General features: G+C 41.7%; 1 protein-coding gene across 1 annotated transcript; it reads right to left on the bottom strand.

Moving 5' to 3' along the window:
• CRLF3 (cytokine receptor like factor 3) lies at window positions 1-23,476 on the bottom strand. The gene is made up of 8 exons (XM_084646539.1): window positions 23,279-23,476; window positions 18,739-18,946; window positions 15,153-15,240; window positions 14,463-14,640; window positions 13,092-13,314; window positions 11,958-12,090; window positions 4,244-4,356; window positions 1-2,826 (listed from the first exon to the last, which is right to left on the bottom strand). Exons 1-8 carry the CDS (start codon window positions 23,396-23,398, stop codon window positions 2,573-2,575), a joined length of 1,317 nt encoding a protein of 438 aa, XP_084502665.1. The 5' UTR covers window positions 23,399-23,476; the 3' UTR covers window positions 1-2,572.
• Between the last annotated feature and the right edge of the window lie 186 nt (window positions 23,477-23,662).

Below are 23,662 nucleotides of genomic sequence, written 5' to 3'. Positions count from 1 at the left end.
TCAAACTTTTATTTTTAAAAAATAATTTCACAAGACAAACATCTGTCATTGAGGTAAGTGAGTATTATGGCTTCAGAGAACATACTTTCAAAGTTTCATAAGCAGTTTGTATTTACAACAAGCTGTTTTGCATGACTTTCGTATTTAGATGTGGAACATGTTTTGAAGCAGTTGCAAGTGTCAAGCCTTCAATCTGCTGAAACCTTTAATTGTTTTGGAGAAGCTCCTGCCACAGTAATAAGGTTCTTTAAAAGGATTAACAGTACAGGTGAGTACTTTGATGTTTGAAGAGTACCTATCTAGTAGTTCATGCTGTTAGATTTGTTGTAGATGATCACAAAGGCTGTCTTTACAAACAGCTGGAAGCTGACATTTTGGATAACAGCAAAAGATGGGTTTTAATCTAAGTGACTTATCTACTTAACTTCGTGATCTATGGTAAGACTGATTTGACCTCAATTATACCCTCCCTAAAAGCTGGAGAGTGAGGTTTGTTGCAGTAGTGCAGGGGCTAGTTTACCATGCTGGACATTTCTCAAATCTTGTACAACTGTACCAGCCCTTACTACAGATTAAATTTTTTTAAACTGGTTTGTAATATGTACTGTGAACAAGCTGACAGAGAACTATCTCAGATAGGAGTATACTGAACTGTGTGAACAAAGCCCTATATAATGTATCTCCATTTTATCTTTTGAAAGTTACCTATTCTTACCAGCCCTTTCACCAGAAGAGGGAGGTGTACATTTGCCTCAGAGTGAATACCCTTCTGTCTTTGCTTGAAGTCGAGTTTTATGGAGGTTAATCATACACACCCACTACCTAAGTCACGGGGAAAGGGGTCAGTAATATCCAGTGGTTAAGGCATGGGCATATGAAACAGACTTATGTTCTGCTGCCAGCTTCAGTGCTAACTTGACTATTGGCAAGTTGTACACTCTGTTCTGCTGTAAATAGGGATACTACATGAATAGTCTTCAAAAGCACTTTCCTAGATATAGATGAACTATATTATGTTAAAAAAAAATTGCATCAGATCAGTGGTCCATTTAATCCAGTACACGAAATGTCCTCTATCAGCTGCTTCAAAGGAAGAAATCCTGCACTTAACCTGTTCCCAGACAAAGTTGCCTCCTAATCCCCAATGAACGATTTATATGATGAAGTTTGAGGATCCAAAAATCTCATAATGAGTATTGCCTGTAGCTGATTCTTAATTCTCACCTTCTTTTCACAGTAAATCTTAATCTAGTTCTATGGTGGCTGAGGAGAGTTTTGGTATCTACTTGAAATTTCTACTTTTCACTTACATTAATATATTTCATGTGTAACAAGAACGGGAATAAAAGTTCCTACTTTAGCTTCTTCCCACTTTCAACATGTTCTCTAATGAGAATAATCCCTCCCATCTGAGTTTTTCCATGCCCCTAATTGTTGCCCATCTTTAACTTGCTTCTCTTACATCCTTTCATGGTGAAGACAGGAAAAATGCATAGCCCAAATGGGGTAACTTTATTTGAGACTAGGATATGGGGCATCTGTAGCTACCACAGCCATGGGTATATTTAAATGAAAGGAATAGGGCAAGGTCTTACGATGTTCTATATCACCACCCGTATTTAAAAAAACTGCCACAATTGCTTTATATACACAATATTTGCTTTTGAGGTAAGCAAAGGTTTTTTAATATATTTATTGTATTTTAGGGCTCTAAACACTTTCTTGTTAACATGCTCTTGTAAACCCAAGTAACACTAATAGTCTCTGGACTAGAAACAGGCCTAGTTTAATACGGTTACCCAGTCATTTATAACTACCCTGTTCAAATTCATAATAAATTCCTATACTACTACACTTTGTTATAATAGAGCAAGAAAATAAGTTATCATTCTTTGCTTTATGGTTTGATTTAAGTTCCAGAGTTCATGGTACTAAAGCGGGGTCTTAAGCATGGTCCATGTGGTTTATCAAACTTATTCCAGAAGACACACAAAATACTGTTCAGTATTTGAAGGTAAAGCACATTGGTAAAGAAATGACACTTAACAGCCTGACTACATATTTCAACATACTTGAGGCTCAGACATTCTTATTTTGGGGGAATGATGACAAACCGTATCACAGCCAGAAGAGAATGTATTAGGCAGAACCATGACAGTTCTGACTTCTTAAAGTTTAAGCTGCAGCATTTTGTAACCAAGTCTATCTGAAATTTACTAAGGTCATTTGCTCTTATTGTAGGTGGGATAGATAAAACTTTGGACTGTTAACCCTAAGCCAAAAGTGTTACAGGCTTGTTTCACACAACAGCAGCAGTAAACAAAGTTCATTCCATTCAATATATGGACCCTGAGGTTTTTCCAGTTTTTATTCCAAGGCTGTATGAAATTAATTGCCTGTTTAGCTTTTTATAGAGTAATAGATCATGTTTTCCATTATTCTGAAATGAATTTAAGTACAACATAGTGACCTTCAAGTGATGTAAAGACAAGTTTTGTTAAATCCAAGTTAGATACTAAAAGCTTGAAAAATGAATTCAACTCTTAAAATTTACAGCGAACAACTAGAGAGGCTAGAACACTAACACCTTCCAGCCTGGGTAGGAGAATGAACATCCAAAATATAAAGAACCACATGAGTGATCAAGTACCCAATCAAAAACTACTTCCCTGTTGTTAGAACTGATGGTTACTCTGAGTTTGGAGTTTCCTCCCTCGTTGTTGTTGGGACCTAAATGCACAACTTCCATGTCAAATGTCACAGTTGATCCACAAGTAACAGCAGGCAATTGGTTTGTCATCTCTTTGCCATTTACAAATACTGCCCCTGAAACAGGCAAGAGATGTAAACATTATTTCTTACAGTACATAATGGTTAGGGGCAGACATTGGCTGTACCACTGATGAAGCCCCAGCACATCCCCTTCCTCCCCCCCCAAGAATTCAGGTCATCACCTGATTTGCTCACTACTCAAACCCAAAGAAAACTGACATGTAAAATCATAACGAAACTTTGTAACAGCTATACCAATTCTTTACAACTCTTAGCTCTTCCCAAAAACAGAATAGGTGGTATTGACAAAACATTTTAAACAGTTCCTGTGACACTGTGCACTAGCATAATAAGCAAATGTATTAGCTGAAACATAAGCGCATTAGAACTCCACTATTACATTCCTTATACACATCAGGAAACAATCATCTTAAAAATGTTTTCACTTACCCTCCTATCCCAAACTATTAACCATTGACTTTTCAGTGATAAAACAGAAATTAGCTCTTAAATATTCAATTAAGTTAAATACAGAGAGTTAGACAAGCATTAAACGTAGACAAGGATTAATTATCAAAGATAGGACCGCTTCCTATCTCCAGTGCATTTGCTTATCATGGACTGACTGCAACATCAAGGTAGGAAAGTTGTCAGTACCATTAATTCTTTCATTGTAAGTGCCTCAGGGCAGGGACTCTTTTTAGATATTTGAGTGGTGCTTGGCAAAGTTTTGGGTAATTGATTAATAAGATGGAAGCTTACCAGTTGTACTGTTCTTTTATCAATGTAACCTTTAGTAAAAATCACTTGTACTTTTTTTTTTTTTAAAGAACATAAGAATAGCCACACTGCTTCAGACCAATGGTCTATCCATCCAGACCAGTATCTTGTCTTGAGAGTGGCCAGTGCCAGATGCATCAGAGGGAATGAACAGAACAAGGCTATTTATCAAGCGATCCATCCATATCAACTGTCATCCAGTCCCAGCTTCCGGTAGGCACCAGTTTAGGGACACCCGGAACATGGGGTTGCATTCCTAGCCTAATAGCCACTGATGGATCTATCCTCCATGAATCTACCTAATACACGAGACACAGGGCAGGCTTCAACAGTAGCAGTCAGTAAGAGGAAAGCCCAGCTCCAAGCAGGTTTTCCTAAATGGGCACTAGTCTCGGGAAATGAGTTGATTTTTTTTGAAGTCTTAAAACAACACATGCAAGTTGCTATAGCATACACAGTATTAAGCGAATTTGTGAATGTTTCAAGATCCGCAAGTATACTTCGATGTGGTTCATTTCGAATAACATAGAATTCGATTACTCAGGTTGCTGGAAGCTGTAACACCATTTCAGCAAAAGATCCAGCAGTTAGGGATAAATAAGATGTTAAAAAGCACACAATGTACAAGAGACAGCCAAGATCTTCATAAACAAGTAGATAATATTCAACAGTACACTATTAATAAGCTCACCATTTGTACTAATGCATACTGCTTTATCTCGCTGTAAAGAATCATAGCCATTCTGCTGTTCCACACACACTCCTATACTGTCTCGTTTGTCTGGCTGACCAACTGTTTCGATTCTATGACAAAGAAAGTTTTGTTAAATTCTGAAGTTTTAAATAAACAAAAACCAGTAAAAACTGCACCAAGGTTCATACCTAATCAGCACTACCTTATCATAAAGGACCTCTTTACAATGGCCCCAAGGTTTCCACCACAATTTCACCTGAACTTTGAGACCACTTCTGCTGAGTAACTGATCATGTAGGTCCTTAAGATGAGCTTCACCATATACTTCTCTTCAGCTTGTAGCAAATGCTCATCGAGCAGAGAGGTTACAGATGTATCTTTTCTCACAATCCTCAAATTTTCACTTTTTTTTTTTTATGTTCCCCCTAGTGATGTAGCCTGTGGCCCACCACTTTCAATAGTTGTAGAACATGGCTTTACCCTGGCTGTCCCATCTATTAGCATTTGTACCAGTCCAGGCAGAATCACAAATTTAGTCACTGTCTACCAAACTGTCAACATCACATTTTTAAGGCACAAAGCTCCATTTCTGGCAGGTACAGAAGGCCTAATGTTCAGCAAAAGCTCCTTACAAGGGACTCAGAACATAACCCTGACTTAAATTCTAATAGAGGGATTGAAAGTGGGTTTAATACAGATGATATCCATGACAAGAGGAGGAAGAAATCCTGCAGAAGAACAAGGTGCAATCTCTATCAGATTAACATAATACACTTACGGAGTTGCCATTCATCTATTTGAAAGGAAATGTAGGAGCAGTGGTGCTAGTCAACTGTAAAAGGGTAAGTCACTGCAGAGAGACAATAGAAATTTGTTAATGTGAATAGACTTGTACCTGATATTTGCAAATGTCAATTGTTAGGGTATTGAAAATAAGCCCACGATATGGGCACCAAGGTGCTCAGAGGCAGGCAGCCAGCCAGCTGCCACTACATAACTTCTGAGCTTTCTGTACTTTTACCATAGTTCAAATCTTTATTAGAAGTTATTTTAAAGTGACTGTCACTAAGGAACTGACTAGCCATTTAGCCCTATTAATATGAAGCCCTATGTTGGGTCATGGCTCAATCCCTCAGGGTGAGAATGTACTGACAGTTGCAGGCTGTTTCTCTAGCTTTTATTATAAAGATTAGCAGGTTCCCTTAACAATTGTGGGAACCTAACTCATCCTGCTAACTTTCTTTGGATAGAGAGACCATGCCTCTGGTGGGGGCAGAATCTTAAAACAAGTAACAGGAAAAGTAATTTGCAAGCCTGGCTTCTGCCAAAATGAATTTATGATTTTGATAAAGAACGGATAGTGAGACTTTTTCAATGATCAACCAAACAGACTTGTGTTTATGGATGAACCATTAAAACCTAATGTCCACATCCCAGCCAAAGGCTAATAATCAGGCCTATAAAGGGAGGGAGGCCATAGAAGCTATATGTTTAAAGATACTTCTATAAATGGATGTGTGTTTTTCTGTCCTGTGAATCATACATCTACCTCTGTTACTCTTCGTTGCTGCTTAAAGATGCTGGGTAAAATTTTCAAGAAAGTCCACGTGATTTATGTTGACTTTCAAAGAAACAGACTCCTAAGTGGCAAAGTCATTTTAAAACCAACAGGATTTAAGCTCCTAAATCCCTTGAGCATTCTTGAAAAAGCAACCTGCCCGGTTTTGGTGGGGATTGGTTTTTACTGGAGCTGAGACAGCTAATACAGTAACTCCTCACTTAAAGTCATCCCGGTTAACCTTGTTTTGTTGTTACCTTGCTGATCAATTAGGTAATATGCTTGTTTAAAGTTGCACAATGCACCCATATAATGTTCTTTGGCAGCCGCCTGCTTTGTCCACTGCTTGCAGGAAGAACAGCCTGTTGGAGCTGGCTGGTGGGGGCTTGGAACCAGCATGGAGCGGCAGCCCCCCTATCAGCTCCCTGCTCCCCTAAGTTCCCTGTGTGGCAGCCACCCAGCACGCTATCAATTGCTGGGCACCACAGCTGTCATTCCCCCCCCCCCCGCCGTGTGCTGCTCCTGCCATCTACCTAAGAGCTGCTCCCGGGAGCCTCCTGCTTGCTGTGCAGGGGGGTGGGGGGAAGAGGAGTGCTAATGTCAGGGTGTCCCCCTAAGCCCCCCCCCCCCAACAACCTTATCTCCATAGCGTGAGGGGGACAGGACAGGGCTCAGGACAGAGGAAGCTTGCTGGCAGCAGCTGCTATCTCAACTTGCTGATCTACTTTAAAAGGCAATGTACTTAAAGGGGAAATGTGCATCTCTCTCCCACCCACAGGGTGTGAGTCTGTCTCTGTTTGCCATGCTGTCTCCCCTCCCTCTGTTTGTGCTGCCTTGTAGAGTGTGAGGCTGCATTAACAACGTGTTAACCCTTGAGGGCTCAGCCGAATGCTAGTTTATCATTTAGCAGTAAGGCATTCCCTGGGAAATATCCCACCCTCTGACTTCACCACCTCAACCAAGCTTCACAATCATCATTGCTGTGTACAGTAATAAATTATTTGTTTAAAACTTATACTGTGTGTGTGTATATATATATATTTTAAAAAGGGATTTTTTGTCCAGCGAAAAAAGTTTCCCTGGAACCTAACCCCCTGCTATTTAAATTAATTCTTATGGAGGAATTAGATTTGCTTAACATAGTTTCACTTAAAGTAGCATTTTTCAGGAACATAACTACAATGTTAAGTGAGGAGTTACTGTAACTTATGGCATCAAGGCAGCAGAGGTGTTCAATGCTTATTTGCCTTCAGTCTTCATCAAAACATTTAATGGTGACCAGATACTTAATACAATTAATATTCAAGGGGGAAGGAATACAAGCCAAAATAGGGAAAGAACAGGTTAAAGAATATTTAGATAAGTTAATGTATTAAAGTTGTCAGGGTACTTAAAGATGATTGCTTCAGCTAGTTCCTTGAGAACTTATGGCAGACGGATGAGGTCTCAGAGGACTGAAGAAGGGCAAACATAGTAGCTACCTTTAAAAAGAGGAACAAAGAGAACCCAAGGAATTACAGACCAGTCAGCTTAACTTTGACACCTGGAAAGATACTGCACCAAATTATTAATCAATCAATTTATAAGCACCAGCAAGATAATAAGGTTATAAGAAATAGCTAGCATGGATTTCTCAAGTACAAATCATGCCAAACCAATCTAATTTCCTTCTTTGACAAGGTTAATTTCCTAGAGGATGGTGGGAGAGAAGCAGATGTGATACTGATTTTAGTAAGGCTTTTATCACAGTCCCTCTTGACACACTCATAAGCAAACCAGAAAAATGTAGTATAGATTAAATTACTATAAGGTTGGTGCACAAAGTAGTTGTCAGTGGTTCACTGGCAAACGTGAAGGATGTATTGTGTGGGCAGGGGTCCAGTACTAGTCAATATTTTCATGAATGACTTGGATAATGGAAGGGAGAGTATGTGTATAAAATCTGGGGAGGTCACTAATCTGGGATGGGATGCAATTAGAATGAGAAGGATTAGAATTCAAAGGAACCTAGACCAATTGGAGACTTGATCTGAATTCAATGAGATGAAAGACCAGACCAAGGTACTACACTTAAGCAAAATCATATGCCAGGGGGTTTTCAAACTTTTTTCCATTTGCGGATCACTAAAAAATTTTTGTATGGAGGTGTGGACCCCTTTGGAAATCTTAGGCATAGTCTGTGGACCCCCAGAGGTTCACAGGTTGAAAGCCCCCGAGATATGCAGCAGTACTGCTGCAAATATCTAGGGGCTACAGTGGATCACAAATTGAATAAGAGTCAATGTGATGCAGTTGCAAAAAAAAAAAAAAAGCAAATATTCTGGGTTAAAGGAGTGTTATGTAGTAAATGTCCTACTGTACTTGGCACTAGTGAGGCCCCAGCTGGAGTACTGTGTCCAGTTCTGGACACCACATGTTAAGATGTGAACAATCTAGAGGGAGTCCAGAGAAGAGCAATAACAGTGATAAAAGGTTTAGAAAACCTGATCTATGAGAAAAGGAAAAAACATTGGGCATGTTCAGTCTTAAAAACAAACTGTGGGGGGTACTGATAAGTCTTCACACATATTACGGGCTGTGCTGTCCACGTCCACTGAAGGTAGGACAAGAAGTAATGGGATTAATCTGCAGTAAGGGAAATTTAAAAAGTTATTAATATTTAACTTAACTGTAAGGCTAGTTAAGCACTAGAATAGGCTTTGAAGAGAGGTCCTGGAATCTGCATCATTTGTGGTCTTTAAGAACAGGCTGGACAAATGTCTGACAGGGATGGTCTAAATATACTTGATCTTGCCACAGGATAGGAAGCTCATCTTGATAACCTCTCGAGGGCCTACATTTCTATGATTTGTCCAACTTTACAAAGATGCAACAGCAGCTTCAAGAATTGGAAATTAATAAAGCCCTTTTTTTATATTTTATGATTTTGAGAGTAGTCTAGCAAATTACTAGTTAGTTCCTTCAAGATGTACAGGAGAACTCCAAATTGGAACCATGTTGTACTCTCCTATTTTATCAGGCTTTTCAGTTCTCTGGAAATCATCACTGAGATTGCTTTATAACATAGCTTTCAGCTAAGAAAACAAAAATCCAAGTGTCTTGAAGTTGTGCATTATGAATTGATCCACAATGAGAACTAATTGTACAAAAGAACATTAGATAAGGTTTACAATTCTCATCTGCTATAGTTTGTTTTCATTAGGTCTAGTCATTATTGCAGTTTTATAAATATTAACTTAGAAATGTTCAGATATCGTAACTTTGTACATTAGAGAATATCAATTCTTTGCCCCTCCAGTTAATGCAGCATCTCTGATTTTTTTTGTCTGGAAATATATATGTTTTCATAACAAAGCTGACCAACTGCACTAGCTTATCTGTAAATTTAAAACCCATTTTCAAATAAGTGATCCATGGCTTAGATCAATCACCTCATACAAATTGGTATATATGACTGAGCAGATCACAGAAAGAAGCTAGACTAGTAGTAGAGGGAAGACAGAGCCATCGCACAATCAGCAGGACAGAACAATTGGACTTAAAGGCAACTGTGTAGAAATTCTTACAAACATAATATGCCAACACACACAGTATAAGCACCCTGGGCATGGTGGCAGGCTGGGCACCCCAGTAAGGGGATAAGCTTAAATTGTTAACAGGCCCATGGGTTTGGTGCAGGACACTATTTCTTAACTTAATATTTTTGTCAATTCCAGCAGCAAACCATCCCAGGAAGCACAGCCCTAGACAGGAGGAGTCCTATATATATAACTTTTAGAAAGATTTAGCTATGTAAGTTTCAGTGGTGTTCAGGGGTAAACTGCTATTCATTTTACTAATGAAAATCATTTGATCTAGAATCCATATTTAGGAGGACTATTTTTCTCTGCAGTTTTGGAGAACTTGTAACCTGGAGTTGTTAAGTGTATCTAGAACATGCAGTAGAAATACTATTTAACAGACCATGTTTTAAATTCCATATAATCACTTTGTTGGAGGGCAGCATGCAGCCCACAAGATGTCCTCTCCTTGTAACTGCAGGGAGTAGACAGATGTACAAGATCAACCATAGGTTTTTATAGTTAGTGAAATCGAACACTCCCCAGTTTCCATTAATCTCAAAACAAAGACGCACAAGCCACCATCCATCATATGCACTTATTTATGAATTAGCTGTATGTAGATTAGGCTAAACCTACCAGAGTCACCAGTGCACACTGTGTTGCCTGTCAGACAGCCTCATTTACTCTGCTGTATCATCTTGAATTGCTAGCGCAGCTGGACTATTCTTGCCTTCCTACTGCAAGTATAAACATTACGAACAACTGCAGTCTGAAGAGCAGGGGGTGGTCACCCTAGAGAATCTCTCACCATCCCTTCCAAGCACAGCTCCATGGGGGCAGCAGAGAACTGGGAATAACATTGGCCCAGGCCAATTACATCATACCTCCAATTATAGCCTCATCTAAATGTCTTGGTTGGTGACACTCCAATCAAAGAGATCTAGTTCTAAGAAGGGGACATACGAAATGCTGTTTTTATTACAGCTTTGCTACTCACTGGAGAGGCTATTATGCCTCCTGAATATATGACAAGAAGATTATCTGTAACATGAGTCTTGCCCGTTTCTATCCAGGAGGCTGGTTATCCCTTTGTGAATGTACTGCTGAAACAGATGGATAAAGCCAAATGCTAAGTATTGCATCTCGTGAACTAGCAGAATCTAATATATGCTTTGAAATGGGAAGCTCTTGTGGGGATTGGGGAAAGTAACACAACCTATTTTCTAACTTTCAAGATTCTCTTAAAAAAACACCTGTTCCATCAAATCTTTTGCAGACACATGTGGCCTAGTGCTCTGTGACACAGAAACATGATCTTTCCTAAAAGAGAAGGAGCAAAATCCACACTACAAAAAACTGCACATCAAAAGCATTTTCATCTCCATTATCAATATGAAAAGGTAAGACACTGGTGTGAAACAGAACCAGGGAAAGCCTCAAAGCTCTGCATTTAATAGCAGAGATGCTTTTGTACAAAGCAATATTAAGCCTGGTGTTTTATTTGAGATGGAATTTTGGAGCCCTTTGCATCCATGGCAGACAATGGACAGTTGAATATGCCCGTGCCCTATGACCAACCAAAGCCAACAGAATCCAAGTTTCAGGGTTAGGGTTAATGTAACTTCATCTAGAAAGCTACATGGATAAACACCATAATCACACCCCCTAAACTACAAGCGGAGTTTGCAGCAGGATTGTCAAGCCTATTACACAAAAACTGTCAGTCTGTGTAATAAGAGAAAGTTGGGGAAAAGCTATGGCTATGTCTCTTAGATCTACAATCACAACTGACACTGCCTGGCAGACGAGACATCTCCAAAGGGACTCTCCTCTTCCCCAGCTGAACAGCATCATCTCAAGGGAAGGGCTCAATGCAGAAAAGCTGCCAAGGTTTCTAATCTCACTGTTGTGCCGGACTAAATTCTTAACCCTGAAAGTAAGTTCCCCAAGCTACCTTTTCCCCTCAGGAGTTTCTACAGATGGCGAACAACAGTCATCTGACCAGAGCTATAATTATGCTGGAGGTGGTATCTTTTTGAGAACTTACTCCACTGCCAATTAGCCATTCTTACACTGTCACAGGAAAACAAGCTCCAACAGTCCTAGAAGAATCGGGAGGGTTGGGAAAGACAGAGGTTACTGTTTAGGGGACCTAATCCAAAGCCCACTGGAGTCAATGGAAGAATACCAATGGGCTTTAGATCAGGTCAGAGCAGTTGCTGAGACGCGCCAAAAAAAGTTCTAAACATACCACAGGTCCACTCAGTCTAGGCTAATTTGGGGATCTCATTGAGGAAGGAATAGAGCACTTCAGCTCCTGTTTTAAGTAAGGATGGATCCTACAAGAGGGTCTTGGACTTTGTCCTGAAGAACTAGGAGGTGGAAGCAAAGAGAGGAAGGGTCAGGCTTCACACACAAATTGGACTGCGTATTATATACACACCACTAAGTCAGTGATTTGGGAGTTTACAACTCAGAGGCACAGTGAGGCTTGAGTTCACTGTACAACACAGCGGTAGCAAAATGAGACAAAACAGGAAATTCCGTTTGCGTAAGTGCCTCATGCAATGGCAATATAGCATGTACTTGCCTGAACGTTAATGTCTGCCCACAGAAGTAAGTAGGAGCTTTGGAGTAGAGCACACCACATGACTGAGAATCATTTCGAAGTGCTATGTTTCTTCGACTGCTCAGGCTGTAACCCTCCAAACCTGCTGTCCATTCTTAAAACAAAAACAAAAACATGAATTACTTCACTGGCTATCATGTGGGGAAGGAGCTTCCGTTGGCTGCATCCAGTCTTTTTACTTCACGTGCAAGTTAGAGTCACGTTACCAAAGCTCTGGGTCTAACCTCTCATTGATGTGCAAAAGGAGTGAGAGAAATGAGGCATTTTTCTGCAATATTGTGATTGTTGCCAAAAAGATTAACCTGCATTTGACTCTTGGCTATGATCACTTACAAAGAAGTGACAAAAATGTATATTACACAGTTTTCTTATAAAATTAATTGGGACTAAAGATAAACTGGCATTTCTTTCATTTTCAGCCAGTTTAAGAACTAGCCTTATAGACATTTACAAACTTATTGGACGTAGATTTTCTATAATAATGAGGAAAAAAAATAGGAAAGATCTTCAGTTTGTCATTCAGTGTGTCTTATTAACCCCTCAAGTACTTGTCTAAATAACATCACAATGAGATACGCTTCCATTGAGAAATAAATTCCTAACTTTCCACCCTCAAGGAAAGCAAAGTCCCAGGCTATTACAGAAACCAGAAATCCTTGAGAAAAGCCAGAAAATAGTTAATGCTCCATTTCTCATTACTTCCCTTTTGAATTGGTTGTAGGTAGAAAACCCCTGAAAACAGGCTCTGACACAACAGGCATGACAGATGTGATTTAAAATTCTTCATGAAACACAGAACAGAATCTCACACTGGCATTTTCCAAGTGCAGGCACTGCTCCAGCCCAAGCATCAGCTTGATAGCTACCATGTGTGCTACAGAACTAGCTGCAGTTAAATTTAAGCAAAGAATTCAACTGTAGAAGGGTATGTATCTAATTACCTTGTATTATTTAGATACACATTTAATTCCATATATTGCAAGGCAGGAAACTCCATTGTCTTCAGACAGCAAACAGCTCCTCATAATCTACAGCACGTTATGTTTTTTTCACACACACTATAAGCTTCAGAAGACTAACAACAAAAGTTTATACCATGAGGAACTAATGTAGAACGGCCAGTTTGTGGAATACTCCATGGACTCCATTCCTGGCGTCCGTCACCCCGGGCACAGACTCTGAACTGGTAATCAACATTTGGGTCGATATGTAGTACTATGAATTCCATCTCTGAGCCAACATACACATCTTCAAAGTGATTGGCAGTACTCTTGCGATACTGAAGCCTGTAGTCTTGTGGTATAAAGTCATCATCCACCTAAACAGACATTTATTCCATTAACAAGGGATCATGACCATTTCTTCCCTGGATTTCTTTGAACTACAATGTATCCCAGTAGCAGTGCAAGTTACCAACATTTGTCCTTCACAAGGTAAGGTGACTAATGGTTGGTCTTTGTTAAAACAGCAGCCAAAACACAACATTCTTTCATACTTCTGGGGAGGAATGGCAAGGAAGATAGAGCCATCCAGCAGCAACTTAAATATGTATGGTCCTAGCAACCATACCTTTGATTTATTGAATAAAAAAGGAATGCCTTCTGAAAACTGAAGAAAGCAATTAGCCAAGTGTCTGATACAAAATCTGAGTTTCTCTACTCACCCACTGTACCTACCAGAGTACTCAAATATTTAAGGGTGCATAAGTTTAATGTGGTAGGGACTGTTTATCCCTATGAGTGAAATCCTGGCATCATGGAAATCAATGGGAGTTTTCCATTGTTGATACAGCATCTCGCACAATGGAGCCCTATCTGCAATTACCTACTGTAATACATACCACCACCAAGTATGGATTCTACAAGATGTTTATTTCTGTGTCAATCTGTGCTTCTGACAAATGTGTGACACTAAGACCTGTTTCTGCAATTGCTATTTAGATGATAGTGTCATATTTCTGTAGCACTCATCTGTTTAGTGGGAAGTGTTGTAGGCTGTTTTTTTGGGGAGGGGAAGGCTGGGTGAGGTAAGCTGCTGCCTCTTCCATTTCCAACAGTTTGGCCCAAGAAGAGAGGAGGAGTGTGCAGTTTTTTCAGCTACCTCTGCTGGCTTTTCTACACAACAGGTTGTAGACAGACCTGTTGCACTAATTGGCAAATACTGGGAGAAGCAAATAGGTAGCCCAGTGCCAGACTGAGCAGACTAGGGGTTGGATTCTCATGTGAAGGTCTTCCTCCACACACACTTGTGCCTCAAAAACTATCATTATGTGCACCTGGATCGGACCGTAACATACAATTTCTTCCAGTATATTTTAAATCCCAAGTCAGAAGGAGATGATTCCCTTGACGGAGAAAGAAGTGAAAGTGATGTTCAGTTTCTTTTGAGAAAGAATACCTTTTTTATTTTTTTGAAACAGGGTCTAAAAGAGAATCTGAGTTACATTCATTCAAGAGATTTACTCACCTTACACCACCGGACTAGGATACCGCCAGGCTTCTCAGTAAGTTCTTCTATCTGTACAGGTGGCCGAGATGCTACAGTCCCATGGTTGAAGATTTGATTTTTCACTATAGTAAGAAGACAGTCATCCAGCTGGGCAGATAAACAAGGCACATCAACCAAGGCGGGCACTTCTGGCAAGCTAAGGAAAGAAAAATTGCTAACATGTAAGGGAGCAGCTTGTATACAATTCTATTTCAGCGATACACTTAAAAGACAACACATGTGGGATTGATTATTTTTTTAAGTCTATACTTCAAGGGACTGGTTTTAAAAATTAGAACATTAAAGGAATTCCAGATTTCAGACTTAAAAGACTGAGGAAGTAGCTAATATTTTTGGCCTAATGATGTTGTCTGTGTCTCAGTAATCTCTTCTCTTTCATTGGGATTGATGAAAACAATTGCAAAAAAACAGTCCATATTTCAAGAGAGACCATCTGAGGACTGAACACTACTTGAATTATCAAGGCCAACCCCTATCAGAATCTATATGTAAGTGGGACAGCAAAGCCTAAAATAAACCTTTGAAATAAAAGCCCCTAATGTTCATTGCCTTAAAAAGGAACAAAAACAAAAAAACCCTATGTAGAGGCATGTCAATCGTGTTCCTTGCTGAATTCTCAAATCCCCCCACCAGATTGATGTCTCTTACCTATCCAGCTGAATGTGCAAAGCCTTTTTTGTAAAGTTGCACAGGTTTTCATTCTGCTCTCCCATGACCTCATGGATGACGCTCTCTCCTGGAATGAAAGAATAAAAAAAAATTGTTCCTGATATGAAAAATGCCCAAGAAAAACATTCTTCACATCAAAGAATAACCAGTGCGGGGGGGGGGGGGGGGGTCAGTGTTTTCAATGCTCCTGCAAGACACTTAGCTAGAAGATACAAGTGTTGAAATTCTATTAGTTACTAATATATGCCTATATAGCATCCTCTGATGACAAAGAGCTTTGTAGGAACTCACAGGAGAGAGTTAGGTGATTTGACCGAGGTCCCAGACAATAACAGAGCTGGGGCCAGATGCCAGAAATCATGGCTCCTTATCCTCTGGCTCCACCTACTTGACAGCTCAACTACTTTAAACGGGAAACATCATCAAAAGGCAGAGCATCTTTACTGATTAGAATCTCAAAAAGCTAAAACTGGCAAAGAAATTATAACAGGTTCAACAGTGCACAGAATCAGGCCCTGCTCATCATCATTAATGTATTTTTTTTTTAATTTTTGCAAATGTAACGTTCTGTGATAGTCTGAGCAGTGCAAGATAAATAGATAAATAGAAAGCATTTCAAACACATCAGCTCTGATCCCCTACATTTACGTGGCAACCCCTGAAATTATAGGAATATCTACAGTGACTTCTGCTTAAATCCAGCTTGGACTCTTCCCAAGTTTATCATCTGATGAGTGTACAGTGATCTGTGGGAGATATGTGAGCTCAGTCCAGTTCCAAGTGCACAGTTGCCAACATTTAAAAAAAAATAAAAATAAAAACGCACACTATATTTGGCAGCAAAAGATTGAATGTGCATGAAAACTGAATTCCCTTCTTGCTCAGAGGTGGCCCCTCTAGTTCAGAATAGAGCCACTGTATAGCAAAACTTTTACTGCCAGTGTCCACATAGACAGCTGTGGCCCAGTGGATTAGAAGTAGACCAGTGGCCAGGGATCCAGGAGCTCTGATATAAGGTCTTATCAGACTTATGCAAGTTATGCCACCTCCTGTGATCAAATGGAGATGGTGTTAATACCAGCTTCACAGGAGTAGGTGAAACTATTTGGAAAGTAACAAATTGCTTTGGTGGATACAGGACTTCATTCAGACAGCAAAGCTAGCAACTTCCTTAAGCACAAAACTCACATCCAAGTGCAAGTAGCAGACTGTACGATATGTTGCAGTTCACAAACCAGAGAGCACAGTGGAAGAAAGTTAAAGTTGAGACAGACAAAAACAATACAAGGAAACAACCAGCACAATCATAGCTGAAAAATGGCACAGAATAGATTCTCCGGGGCAGGGACACAGTCAGTAGCAACATTCCTTTGTGACTAGATATTTGGTAATGATATGGAATAGTTCACCCTTAACGGGACACCTCAACACTTCTATTGTTTTCTGTCCCAACTGCAAATCTTCTGGAGAAAAGCATGACTTTCCTTGCAGATATAAATGGGATGTGAGGGAGGGAAAGGTCAGTGACAGGCAGTACAGTATAATCCTTGAACTTCTGTACACTATGTTTTTACTCCACAGACTCAAAATAGCTTCCCTCCAGTCCCAAATGCTGGAACAAACATTCACTCTATTTTGGCAGAAACTCATTTTCCAATATAAAATAAACTCAAATCCAAATTTATTCTCTCCTAGAGCAAAAGCAATTGGACCACATAGGGTGAAATTTACCCCCTGTGCAAAGGACTAGCATAAGACCTATGCGCCACTGAAGTTCCACCTAGGGTTAAAATAAACTGCCAGATTAACAGTACCAAAAACAACACAAATATTTACATTTACATTGTGTAGAGAGTTGTCACTTTGGATGGGCTATCACCAGCAGGAGAGTGAATTTGTGTGGGGGGGCGGAGGGTGAGAAAACCTGGATTTGTGCTGGAAATGGCCCAACTTGATGATCACTTTAGATAAGCTATTACCAGCAGGACAGTGGGGTGGGAGGAGGTATTGTTTCATATTCTCTGTGTGTATATAAAGTCTGCTGCAGTTTCCACGGTATGCATCCGATGAAGTGAGCTGTAGCTCACGAAAGCTCATGCTCAAATAAATTGGTTAGTCTCTAAGGTGCCACAAGTACTCCTTTTCTTTTTGCGAATACAGACTAACACAGCTGTTACTCTGAAACCTGTCACAAATATTTTGTTATTTATGGGGGCATCTGAGATACATTTTATTTTAAGAGGCCAAACACCATACATTGCTTCTGCTTTGGTGGCCTGGAAATTAACTTTGTGGTAATATAGACCTCTGAAAGTAGGTACTCTCCCCCTTTACCATTCCATACTTCAGCCCATTTATACTTAACCCTAGGGTTATATACACCAAAATGCTAAAATATGGATCCTCAAAAGCGAGAATTGATATATGTTTCCCCCCACCCCACCACCAATTCTGCAGAGATCTTTAAACCTTTACTAGTGCTAGTTTAGGATAGGCCCATTTCAGCCAAAACATGCAGATCATAACATGCACTATGATCTACACGAGGGGTGGGCACGCTTTTTAGCCTGAGGGCCACATCGGGGTATGGAAATTGTATGGTGAGCCATGAATGCTCATGAAATTGGGGGTAGGGGTGCAGGATGGGGTGAGGGCTCCGGGTGAGGGTTCTTGGGTGGGGCCAGAAATGAGAAGTTCAGCGTGCGGGAAGGGGCTCTGGGCTGAGGTTGAGGTGCGGGAGGGGGGGAAATGAGGGCTCCGGGGGGGACTGGGGATGAGGGGTTTGGGGTGCTGGATGGGGCTCCAGGCTGAGACAGAGATTCAGAGGACAGGAGGGGGATCAGGGCTGGGGCAGGTGGTTGGGTTACAGGGGAGGGGTGTGAGGGCTCCGGCTGGGGTTGCAGACTCTGGGGTGGGGCTGGGGATGAGGAGTTGAGGGTGCTCTGGGCTGGGATGAATGGGTTCAGAGGGAAGGAGAGGGATCAGGGATGGGGCAGGCAGTTGCGGCACGGGGCTGGGGAGGACTCTGGCTGGGGGTGTGGGCTCTGTGCTGGGGCCAGGGATGAGGGGTTTGGGGTACAAGAGGGGGCTCTGGGCTGGGATTGAGGGGTTTGGAGGGTGGAATCAGGGCTGTGGCAGGGGATTGGGGCGTGGGAGGGGCTCAGGGGTGCATGCTCTGGGTGGCCCTTACCGCAAGCAGCTCCCGGAAGCATGTCCTCTCTCCGGCTCCTATGTGGACACATGGCCAGGCGGCTCTGCACATGCCCCATCCGCAGGTGCCACCTCTGCAGCTCACATTGGCTGGGAACAGCGGCCAATGGGAGCTGCGGGGGTGGTGCCTGCAGACGGGACATCACAGAGAGCCACATGGCCATGCCTCCACGTACTACGTAGGAGCCGGGGGGGGGTGGAGAGAGTCATGCCAGCTGCTTCCTGGGAGCCATGCGGAGCAGGGCAAGCCCCCGACCCCGCTCCCTAGCTGGAACACCGTAGTTTGCCCACCCCTGTTCTACACTAATCTTTAAGAGAAGACTTATAGGAATGTACATTTTAAACAGCCCCCTACCTTCCTGGAGCAGGTCATCAGCTGTACTGACTCCATGTTCTATTAATTTCTGGCATTCATCCAATGGCTTGATGCTCTCTTGTTCTATGGCATCCACTTCCTGCAGCAATAACACTAGTCGCTCATCCAGCAGCTTCCTCAGGGTCCCTTTTAAATCATTAAAATGCTGCTCAAGTACATCCCTTGTCAGAGCTGCGCTCTCTCTGATCTGACTCAAGACAACAGAAAAGAGAAGGATTCAGGGTAAGCAGCTGAAAAGAAATATTCCTTTATCATTGTGAATCACATTGCCTGCATTTGCTCATGGAAAGCTCTATGCTAGGTCAACTTTTACAAAGGCTCTCAGACAATTAACAAACCTACTAGGATGCTGTCCATTGTAGGATACTCATTTGATTAAGGGTACAAAGCAGGGGAGAGAAAAGGTAGTGAGGCTACCCAAGCAGAAAGACAAGCGATGAAAGCAAAGTAAGACTTGTAATCTTTTAGAGAAAGATTATAAATAATGAGAACAGCCACTGAAACTGGAAGAGAGGAGAGTATCCTTTATGACAATTATCTTCCCCATACACAAACTAAAGACACGCCTAAGAGTGATAAGCCTACACTAACAGGGTCACAAATCATGGGGACAACAGGATGCCTTTGGCCAACTAGGAGGCAGGCTACATATGCCATGGCCAAAATAGCCCAATGCAAATGAGACACATTGAAAATTTAATCAATTCAATCAAGCCAGAACACATTAAGTGAATCAATTTATTCTGGGACTATTAGACAATAAAAATGTGGCCCTCATTACTGCAGTATCTGAGCACCTCTATCTTGAGGTATTTATTCTCACAACACCCTTGTGAGGTAAGGAAGTACCATCATCCCCATTGTACAGATGAGGAACTGAGGCATAGAAAGGATAAGTGACTTGCCCAACATAACAGAGGAAGTTTGTAGTAGAGCAGGGACTTGAATTCACATCTCACAAGTCCTTGGCTAGTGCCCTAACCAGTGGGCAACGCTTCTTCTACTTTATTCAACAGATTTCCTTTCCAGTGTCTATAACCTATTTAAGTCTCCTGAGGAAAGTAAATACATTAGCAGCTTATTTGTTCTCAAATCAGGGAAATTCCTCCTCTCAGCAGAATTTGTGTTCATCCTCAATAAGAACATCCATAGACACTACTGTAACCTATGAGCTGCTCCTCAGAGCTGCTAGTCTTGAGCAGGTGCATTAAGGAGAGCAGCTCAGACACACAAGAAGTTTTAGAACAGAGTTACAACCAATGATATTAAGGCTATGTACTGAAAGTTAGAGAGAGAGAGTGTGAGTGTGTGTCTTAGGTAACTGCACAGGACCTGTCATGTCGTTAACACATTAAGCAGCAGTGTGGTATTTCCCATCCATCCAGAGCACTAAGACAATGAAATATCCATTCCTTGTGCAGCCGGTCCTTCCCACACACTGGACTCACTTTTGTAATGAGAACCGCACTGCAGCACACAGTATTAGAACAGAGATATAACTGTGCGTATTTTAACGTCAAAGATCTTCATTGTTGGTTCACCACATTGTACTTGAATATTTCAGCATGCAGAGGCCTTATCCAAAACCCATTGCAGTTGGCAGAAAGACTTCACTGACTTCAGTGCACTTTGGATTAGGCCTATCACAAATATCACCAGCCAGTATTTGGAGAAACCTACAATTCAGCTCCACAGAGAGGAAAGAGAATGGTTTCAATGTTTACTCTGTCTGTACATCTGTGTGTTTGAGTCACTAATTTAACTTTAACAAGCGATTTCTAAGATACAAGAAGACTATCACATAGTCTCAAATCAGATCAGACAAGTATCCGGTCATGTCCAGTACCAGATGCTCCAGAAGAGTAAGAAACCCTGCATTCAGTAGTTATGAAATATGCTGTCCCAAGTGAAAAATCTCTTCTTTCCTCCTATATTTAGAGGCTTAACCCCAGAAGCATGAGGGTTTGAATCTCTTCCAAGACTTTCTTGTTTTTGTATTTACTATTACAACTCTGAATAGTCTTGTTATCCATTTAAGTGACTGATCATTTGTTTGAATCTTACTAAGTTTTTTGCCTCAACCTTAGTGCAAGGAGTTCCATGGACCAACTCCACAGTGCGTGAAAGGCAGTTTTGTTTTGTTTTTGAATCAGCTGGAAATCGATCACCTTTGAGTTCCATTGAATGTTTCCCTTCTTCTTTTATTAGGAGTCAGGGTGAATAGTGAATATGCCACTATATCCATATTTGATCCTATGGATATCGTAAGAATCTTTATTATGAAAAAGTTGTTGTTACAAAACGTTTATTACAAAGTCAATTAAGAACCCACTGCATATAATTTTTTTAGGAAGGAAACATTTGAATACATGAAAAATTAATCACAAGCTAAAAGTGAGAATTAAACATTCTACTATGAAGTGCTTTTATGATTTACACACATAAGGAAATGCTGCAACATAAGCCAAGCCTTAGATGTAATTTCTAGATCTTTAGAAGTACTGACAACCAACACAGGAAGCTCTTGGGTTAGGTAAAGTAAATTTCCTCTTCAAGCAGTCTTCATGAGCCTCTGCGGCTGCCACACAGCTTGGCTTCCCCTCACTTGTTATTTTAGTATTTAAGAAAAAAAGGAAGTGTTTGGCAGTGTATATATGAGGTGGGGGTGGAGGACGACAGAAAAGAATGGTTATTCCCCCAAACGCATTACCATTTTAGATGCGTATACAAAGTCAATCGGTATCAGAATCTCAATGCTAGAGCTAAGAATGTGCAAACACAAGAGAGGATGAAAATACTGGAAAGTAAAAATACACACACAGACTCGAGGAAGGATTTGAATACTATAGTAAAATGTTCCAAAAATGGAGGTTGATGCTGCAATGCTAAGTGGTCTATAGAGCAAATGTTTCCTGCTAGCTCTAGCCCAGTCTTGGAGTCTTGAGATTTCCAAAGGCTCTTGTCCCCATGTGCATCCTGCATGGTTGATTCATGTCCTCCTTTGTCAGCTATCTCGTTAGCATAAACGCAATTGTGGCCAACTCAGCAGATGACCGAGGCCACAGTTGGAAAGTGAGTCCAGGGGAACAGAAACAAATGCATACAAGCACAGAACCATACAGCAAAGAGATCAACTGAAGTCGCAGGAACAAGGAAAGTTTCAGTACTAATGAATGCAAAGTCCTGTACCCAGGGAGAGGAAACAAACGGCACAAATAAAGGTGAAGGTAACTAAGCAGTCACACCCACCAAAGAAACAGAGCAGTTATACACATCATGCTAACACAAGTTTACGGTCATGTGTCCCATTATATTTTATGTTAATGAGCAGCACTACCATTGCAGCTCAGATGACAAAGTTTGGATGAGGGCAGGAGTCGTCAAACTTTTCAGGGTCACACACCCCTTACTCCTGTCTGCCCCCACCCCCGAGCAGCTGGGAGCAGGGGTATAGCCGGGAGCTGGGGCCCCGGGTGCAGGCCCAGCAGCCAGGGCCAGAAGCAGAGCTAGGTGGTGTTCCTTCCCTGCCCCCCACTGAACAGTCCTCCACCCCTCCGGGGGGGCACTCTACAGTTTGGGGACCTCTGGACTAGGGGCATCTATGAGGCTCGTTACCTTCAGCAGTTTGCAATAACAACAACTTTGAAAACCACTGTGATTAACGAACATTAATCTTCCACTTGGTCATAACATCAGGGCAGTAACCCTCATAGGTTTACAACAGATTTCTATGGTGATGGGATCAGTTTCAAGGAAATTAATTATCTGATCACAACAAAAATTTTGCAAGATTTAAAATAAACGAAAGACCACTCCACAAGATGAACTAACACCAAGGGGGTATTTCAGGTCTACCAAAAGCAAAGACATTCAGAGTACGTCCACACTGAAGAGTTAAATCAGATAATGGGTACTCAAGTCTGAATGCATGGGTATGGAGTCAGGCAATTATATGAGAATCTTAGCTTTGTTTTTTTTTTTCTTAAAAGCAGATTTCTGTCTTTCAAGGTTGCAGAAGAAAAACTTTAAAACGGGAACTCTAAAAGCCCCCAAACCAGAAGGTTGATAAAAACTCCAAATTTTTAACATCTCATGATCAGGAGAGGGAGGGACGTCTCATTAATTTTTAATTCTTGGAGCTGGCAAAACAGCGGCAGTTCTTATCTCAGAGCTGCTCAGTCTGACGCAGGCAACAATTACCTGCATCAGTTTCGCTCAGGTCATGTTCAGATTTTTTCCCCCTCAAAAGGGCCAGAGACTTGTTTTAAATTGAAGCGTGGATGCCACATAATCTGAATCCGTCCCAGGACAGGGGAGCGGTGTGTTCCAGCCCATGGACTCGGGGTGTCCCTACCCTGCCCCCCTCCAAGAGTCACCCCACCCCCTATTTCCTCTCCTCAGCACAGCCCCACCCTCACAGCTCCCTGCCCAGCTCCCCTTGACCTCATGCCCTGCCCCCGCGCCCTCAGCTCTCACCCCAGGCCCGCACTCCCAATACCCCCCACCCCCCGTGGCCCACCTGCTTGCGCGCCTGCTGCAGCCCCCGCAGCCTCTGCTGCAGCTCCCGCCGGTAGCTCCGCGCCGCCTCGACGCTCTCCCGAGCCTCCTGCAGCAGCAGCGCCTCACCCTCCGGATCCATCCCACTCCCTGCCCGGGCTGTGGGGACCCGCTCCTGGCAACAGCCGCCCGGGCTGGCCTCACACCCGGAAGCGAGCCACATCCGGGCAATGAGCCAGGCAGGGGGGCGGGGCAAAAGTTTTGGGGTTTTTTTTGTTGTTGTTGTTGTTTTTTAAAATCAAGGAAAACTTTATTGATATACATGGCACACAAGCTAGCATTGGTGGAGCAAAAGGAAAGCAGAGTCACCAAACCCAGGTCCTGATGGCAAAAAGCCCCTTCAGAA

The sequence above is a fragment of the Lepidochelys olivacea genome, assembly GCF_965140295.1.
Source record: "Lepidochelys olivacea isolate rLepOli2 genome assembly, chromosome: 14".
Taxonomy (NCBI): Eukaryota; Metazoa; Chordata; order Testudines; family Cheloniidae; genus Lepidochelys; species Lepidochelys olivacea.
Note: the sequence above shows the minus strand (reverse complement) of the source record. Positions and strands in the feature narration are given on the sequence as shown.